The sequence below is a fragment of the Vigna radiata genome, unplaced genomic scaffold (genome assembly GCF_000741045.1).
Source record: "Vigna radiata var. radiata cultivar VC1973A unplaced genomic scaffold, Vradiata_ver6 scaffold_734, whole genome shotgun sequence".
Lineage (NCBI taxonomy): Eukaryota > Viridiplantae > Streptophyta > Magnoliopsida > Fabales > Fabaceae > Vigna > Vigna radiata.
Genome location: NW_014542943.1, coordinates 1 through 7,376, shown reverse-complemented (window position 1 = coordinate 7,376; position 7,376 = coordinate 1). Strand labels below are relative to the sequence as shown.

Sequence of the window (7,376 nt, the reverse complement as noted above, 5' to 3'; positions counted from 1 at the left end):
AAAGATAATAGAAAGATTGGGTAGATTTTCAAGAGAAACATCCTTCAATTCATGAAAGGTGAGTTTCTCTCTCATTCCTTCCTCTTCTTCTTCTTCTGTAGTGATAATAATTGTATCCAACACTTCACAATCACAAATTTCCAGAGTTGTTAGTTTTAGAGGAACTTGTAGCATGGTAAGAGACTTACATTGCTTCACTTGTAGGATTTTTAGGTTTTGGTAGAACTTGAAAACTTGTTTGTTAACAATGGAAGTTAACTTTGGAAGATGAATCAAAGCTAATTCACAGAGTTGTTGTAAAAGGTGTGTGGAATAAGATATTTGTTGATGAATATTAAATATTGTTTTCAATTTCCTACACTGACTCACAACAAGTTTTTTCAAGTTCCTCAACTCTTCTAATGTCTCAGAATAAATGACACAAACCAAGTTATCATAATTGTCAAACACAATCTCATTCAATTCAAAGAAAGACTTTCCATCAGTGGTAAGGGTTTCATGTGAATCGCCAGAGCTAGTATTGAATTTTTTCAATAATGGACATGTTTCTATCATCAAAGATTTGAGACTTGGGAATTCTAAATGACCATCATAGATATGTGTCAAATATGGGAGAGACTTAAACTCCAATTTGCTCAGTGATGGAAAGTTAGTTCTTGGACCACCTTCATAATAATATTGATCATCCCTAAAAACAGTATGTAAGTATTCACATTTTTGTATAATTAATTCCTTAAGTTGGTGAAGCTTCTCCGCTGGATACCGATGAAATATATATTCGAGAGAGGAAACACGTATGATGTGTAAAATTTGTAGGTTTCCAAGGTCAAGAAATTCTGGATTGTCATGAAACCAAATATACGTTAAGTTGACTTTTATTAATTTTAGTTCCTTTAGCTGTGTGAAAATTTTGCCATATTCAGTCCCTTTTTCAGAACAAAAACAATGTAGTGAGCAGTCTTGAATGTTGATAACTTGGAGTTTGTGTGACCTCCTTGATAATATATTAAGAAAATGCTCCAACCTTTGTCCATTACAGTTATTTACTTGAAGAATTTGAAGGTTGGTGAAATGGGAACTTTGAAGATTATTTAATATCTCTTTTAACTCTCGATTGTTAGATATAGTGTAATTAGTAATGAGTGAGAGTTTGTCATCCTGCATTCATTTTTTGAGAATTCATCATATCAGACTAAAAAAAATATGTTGCGATATATATCATATCAGAGAAAAGAACTAACCGATAATTCAAAAAGATATGGAAGCTTGGTGTGAGGGTCAATTTGCTCTTCATTTTCTGTTATTAGAATCGATTTTAACTCTGATTCTTTTATCATTCCCAAACCAAACTTCTTCACTTTGGGACAGTCCTTCAAAACCACATTGTCTAAGGATGACCATTTAAGAGTGTCTCCTAAGGAAAAGCTTCTTAAATTTGGTAAATCTTGAAGATGCACTTTCTTCATTTCACATAATTCAACTGTTATTGCAGCTCTTTCTTCCTCAAGAAGATCCACACTTTTCGACTGTCCATAAATATTAAAACTTTAAATGATTAAAACAATTTCAAATATTAAAACTTTATTCACTTTTGTGTTTCTGTGGAACAGTATATCAAAATTGTTACACTGTCTACGTAAATACTACAGTAGTTATATTTAAATAAATAAAAAAAATACTTTGATAACTAATACAATCACATAATAATTATGTTATAATAATAATACAATAATATATATTATGTGTAGTAATCTGTGAGCTTGCTTAGCTAATGACAAATTCTCACATTTATATTATATGCGGCCTCCCAGTCCCAGCCCATATTTTTCAGTGCAACATATCTCCTCCAAACATCATTTTCTTCTTCCTCCCATCTTCAAATCAAAGAATAAAAATTTAATTAGTAATTTAACTTTTATTATTTTTGTAAATATTGAAAGGAAAAATAAACCTTTAGAATTCTAATAATTTAATTAATATTCAACAATAATTAAGAGAAAAAAATAAAAATTTATATAGCAAAAAGAAATAAATTATTTGAATGAAACGAAACCTAATATCTAGAATAGATGAAAATAAGTCTTCATCCTCTCTTCAAACTAATAAAAATTTAATTAATAATTTTATTTTTATATTTAAGATTTTATTTATTTTAGATTTTATATTTTTTTTAAATTACTTTTTTTAAAAAAAGAAAAACTCTTTATCTCCCAAGTGATGACATTAATATCAAGAAGTCTCACGTATTAAAATTTAAAATTATTTTCTATCTTAAAAGTTATATCATATCAAAATAAAGAAAAAAAGTTATAAAATAAAAAAAAATATTTAAATTTTAATACATAACATTTTTTAAATAACATTAACACTAATTTAATAAAAAAATCAAATTAAATATTAAAAAAATAAATTAAATAATTTTTTTTTAAAAGTAATAGTATTATTATGAATTCTATTCAAATAATCTATTTATTTTATCAAAAAGATATCATATATATACTAGAAGAAATATACTTTCATATATGTGTCTATTTTTATATTATGATATAAGAAATAAAAACGGAATTATTAAAGTAAATAATTTTTATGATTTTATTGTTCTAGTTAACTAAATTTGAAAAGACAATTATAAAATCTAAATGATAAAATTTGTTTAAAAAAGGTAATGAAGAAGATAACTACCTAAATTAATTTGCCCGTAATACACTTGTTCACATATATTAATATTTTTATTACATTAAAATAATATAATTTTTAAAATACATATAAGTTTATGAATTTTATACTTTTATTATTTCTATGAATAATTAATTGAAAATAGTACTAAATAATATATTTAATTTTGTAAAACTAATATTAAAAATTTATGTAAAACATTTTTAAAGGGAATATTTATTTAATTATTTTAAAATAAAGAAAGATTATTCATTTTTTTATTAAGTGAATAAATTATTTTTTATTTGTTAAAAAGTAAACTCGTCTAATTAAAATATAATATTAAAGAAAATTATCAAATAGTGTATCTCCTTATTTAGTAATGCATATTAATGATATCAATTTTATACAATAATAATTAAAATAAAAAAGTATTATTAAATTTATAAAAATATGATCATGAATTATTATTTTTATGATTTTACTGTGGATAGTTTTTCCTTTATCGTGAATAGTTAATTAAGTTTTAAAAATAGTTCCAAAACCTAGAAGTTGAACGTGACTAAAAGAAAAGAATCTTTATTTAATACTTATCTCATATTGATTGAAAATTTTAATTATATTTTCATTGTTAGCAGGGAAAATGAGGATTGTAATAAATATAATAACAAGGGGATAAAGAAGTTATCACCGGAGAAATAAAATACAAATTGAAATAAATCATTTATATGAAAGATGATAATTTTAAAATTGCAAAGTTTAGAAATATCAAATGCTATAATTACCCGTCGAGTATGTAGAACACCATTTTGTTTGCTTTTGAACTGCGGAAGAAGTATAAAGAGAGAGATATGTAAGAAGAAAAATGAAGATGTATTTAAGAACAAAAGCTTGTATTCTTTTCTTTCAATGTTAATGTTCCTCTCATCTCCCTTTTAGTAATTCCTAACTTAAATCCAACACCAGAATAACAATCTCACAAACTCTAACTTGTAGAAAAACCTAATGTGAGTGTTCCACACAAAACGTAAGGCATTATGCACCACTTTAAGATATTATGTTTATACCATGTAAAGATGAACCCACATTAGAGAAGTAGTATAGACTGGTAAAAAAAGCAAAGAACAAAAGATTAAGCTATTATGTTTCGAGTCTCTGATAAAATTGAATCAAATAAAAAAATTTCGTAAACAGCGTTTAAAATGGTCTTTGGTGACATGCTGAAAATATTGTTTAAATTAACGTGACATTAAAAACATGTATGAAATATATTTTATATTAAAAAGTGGGATACAAATTTAATTCATCTTTTACTTTCTCTCTTCTGTGTCTTCACAAGCCATCTCTTTTCTTCTCCTCTTAAATTCACTTTCAATCTTCATCTATCCTAGAATTTAACCGCACCTTATTGTAATATAAGAGCTAAAGAGTGTTTTAAATCAAAGATTTAGATCAATAAAAAGAACAAGACAAAGAATTTCAATTATAACAAATCTACGTCCAATTTTTCTAACAACCTAAGCTAATAATTTTACTAAAGATTCAAAGTTTCAAATTACAAGAACGGTTAAATAATTCTAAACTCTACATCTAAACCAATTCTTGAAAAAAAAAAAAAAACCCTTCAAGAAATATAAGAAATATAGGAGATACTATACACAATCATCACATACTACACCATATAGGTGAATTATAATACAAAGAATGGAAATTAAAACAAAGATATAAGAAAGATATTAATTGACTCAAAATATTAAAATTAAAATCCATAATCAAGAGAAAAACCCTTCAATAGCTAATCATCTTAAATCAAAATGATTTTTGCCACCCTTGTTGGGGAGATTCGACACACACAGATAGCCCTCACGGGTTTGCTTTTGTACCATTCCAAAATGCCTCTTATCATTGGAGGTATCTATGTGTATTTAAACCCTTGACCAACCCTTTTTTACTCGATGTGGGACTTTGTTTGCACTCCAAGTGTGAGTCTAAGTCCCACACTGGATAAAAATGAGAAAGTAGAGTGGTTTATAAGTGGGAAGACCCATTAACCCATTGCTTTAAGGTTTTGGGTAAAGAGTGGTGTCAGTCTCTTATAAGATTGGGCTCACATCTCATTGCTCATTGACTCCCCGATTGGAAACCTCCCCTTGTTACTCCAACAACCCTTAGATCTCTCTCACTCAAGTATTAATTTTTTTTTTTTTAAATATCAAAGTGTTTCATTAAAGTAAGAGAATATGTAAAATTTAAAGAAAAGCAAGGCAACTATTAATATTAATTGATTATATCAGTGATTTAATTAATTAATGTTTTTTGCAAAACTTAGAAAATGATATCAGTTTATATTAATCGATTATGTTAATAGTTTAATCAATTAATATGTCTTAGTCACTTTTTCTAAATCTTTATTATATTAATAGACTATTTTGTAAAGTAATTGATTAATATAGAGAATGATTTTGGCTCTAAGTTGCATTCACTTAATCAACTAATATTTTACTTAATCAATTAATATATCCGTTGTTATAGTTTTTATTTCTAACTTGATTAAATGTGTGCCAAATCTTATACTAAATGATTAATTTTGAGTTAAAAAGGATTAAGGAGATTTTTCTTGGCTGTAAAATTGTTCTAAAACACACACTAAGTTTACTACTTAGACATCATTACTTATCATATGGACATTGTAACACCCCGACAACTTCCCGGAAGGTCACCCATCCCAAAATTTCTCCAGGCTAAGCACGCTTAACCATGAAGTTCTTATGGGCTAGGCTTCTGAAAAGTAAATGCATTTTGGTGATATGGGTAGCCAAATCAATTCCTTTAAGCTATCCTTCAACTTGTATAGTCCCATACCTATACAGTCTCCAGATCCCTCTCATTCCGGTGTATGTTCGATTTGTTTATGTGCCCCTTCCACTTGAAGCCTGCCAGGAGCCGCTCCTTGTCCATGTCCCCTGCACCATGCTTCTTGCACCGGCGATCACTCCCCGCCCTCGTCAGTGCCCGGGCGTCACATGATAAAAAAACATAACAACAATGCTCTTTTCTTTCACAAAGTAACATCTAATGTGGGTAAGAGTGTTTCTTGGTCTACGAAATTTAGCTATGAGGGAAAGGTATTCTTAAGTTAAAAAAAAAATAGTAAAAGATAAAATACTAGTGATTCACGTTTTCGATGATAATGATAAGGTTGTGGTAATAGTAGGGATGACAACGGGTCAGGTTAGGCATGGATAGTGTTTATCCACAACCTGGCCTACATGTAAAAATCATATTTGTTACCTGTCCTGCTACCTGCTGTATACCCGCATAAAAAAAATCCGCGAATTTCTTTTAACTCGTGGATACACATTGGATACTCGTTTTCCAACAAGCCCAAATTTTGGCCCAAGAGTCCATTATCCTTTCTTATCAAGAATCATAACTCACAAACCCTAGTTTTGAAGCAATTGTCTCCTCTTCCAACAGCTCCACTAGTGGAAAATGTGGAAAAGAACACGGGTCACATGTCTCGTGTAAGACCCATGAAAAATATCTATTTTAATAAATAGTAGTAAATTTTAGCATTATCATTAATAATAATAATGAATAGAAAATATAATTAAGGTTAGAAAATTTTAACTTTATGATAGAAAATTATAATAATTTCTGAAGAGGGGTTTTGAGAACCTATTTTAGAAGGTTTTATTAAAAAAAAAAAATTGAAAGTGAATAGTGAATAGTAAAAAATGAATAGTAAAAACATGAAGAAAAATAATAGTAAATAAGTAAATAAATAAATAAGTCCAATATTATGAAATTTCCTTAAGTAATAAGGAAAGGTTGGTAAGTGGTGGTTGGAAGTAAGAAGTTAATTTAATAAAATAATATTAAAATAATATTAGTAAAAAGTAAATTTTTTTATACTATAAATGGCCATATTATGAATAAATAAATAAATCCAATATTATGAAACTTCCTTAAGTAATAAGGAAAGGTTGGTAAGTGGTGGTTGGAAGTAAGAAGTTAATTTAATAAAATAATATTAAAAAATTAGTAAATAGTAAATTTTTTTACTATAAATAATCATGGGAGGGGAGCTCATTCTACAAAAAGAATCAAGTGAGAAATCTTGAGAAAGAATATAGAGAAGAAAGAGTTAGGAAGAAAATTTTGGAAGAGTAGTGGTTCTGGAAGATTTTCGGGAGAACAACCTCGGGGTAGGAAACTAAGTCTGGAAAAGAGGTAAGGAGAGCTAACCTTTCTAAGTTTTTAAAATTATAAAATATTATTTTTTTTACTATTTATGTCTTGAAATTTTGTGTGCAATTATTGTTAATGAAAAACCTATGTGCTTGTTGTATAACTATTTGATTTTCTGTGATAATGTTATATGTTGTTGTTTTGAATCTGTGAATAAGAAATTTGTTAAGAATAAGTTGAGGAACACTTTGGCTAAGGAAAGACTTGGTACTTAAGTTGTCCATTGTGACGCACCTCTCTTTCCTGGAAGTCTACTCAATGAGTTTTTAACCAAATTCTTATCAGGCAGATAATGTAAAGTTAAATTATTGTGTGATATATTCAATTTGTTTAATCAAGAACCTATAGAACGCACACAGTACACACACCCAACATACAACTCAGAACTGTATAACCTTTGTATATTGCCAAACAATGATGAATACAAGATACCTAGAGAGCTTAACCTCTCCCCAAAGAACTCCAAGAGT

General features: G+C 27.8%; 1 protein-coding gene across 1 annotated transcript; it reads right to left on the bottom strand.

Annotated features, from left to right (window-relative positions):
* Positions 1 to 211: 211 nt before the first annotated feature.
* LOC106752904 lies at positions 212 to 3,489 on the bottom strand. Its single transcript, XM_014634691.2, has 4 exons — positions 3,441 to 3,489; positions 1,787 to 1,874; positions 1,242 to 1,526; positions 212 to 836 (listed from the first exon to the last, which is right to left on the bottom strand). The coding sequence occupies exons 1-4, from the start codon at positions 3,461 to 3,463 to the stop codon at positions 726 to 728; spliced, it is 507 nt and encodes a 168-aa protein (XP_014490177.2). The 5' UTR covers positions 3,464 to 3,489; the 3' UTR covers positions 212 to 725.
* Positions 3,490 to 7,376: the final 3,887 nt, after the last annotated feature.

What these genes read in the sequence shown, in the direction of transcription:
- LOC106752904 (XM_014634691.2), bottom strand. Translation starts at nt 3,463, where the DNA reads ATGGTGTTCTACATACTCGACGG. An exon ending in GTGTTCTACATACTCGACGG is followed by an intron (nt 1,875 to 3,440) that starts GTAATTATAGCA and finishes TTTGATTTGAAG; the next exon opens with ATGGGAGGAAGAAGAAAATG. An exon ending in AGGCCGCATATAATATAAAT is followed by an intron (nt 1,527 to 1,786) that starts GTGAGAATTTGT and finishes ATTTATGGACAG; the next exon opens with TCGAAAAGTGTGGATCTTCT.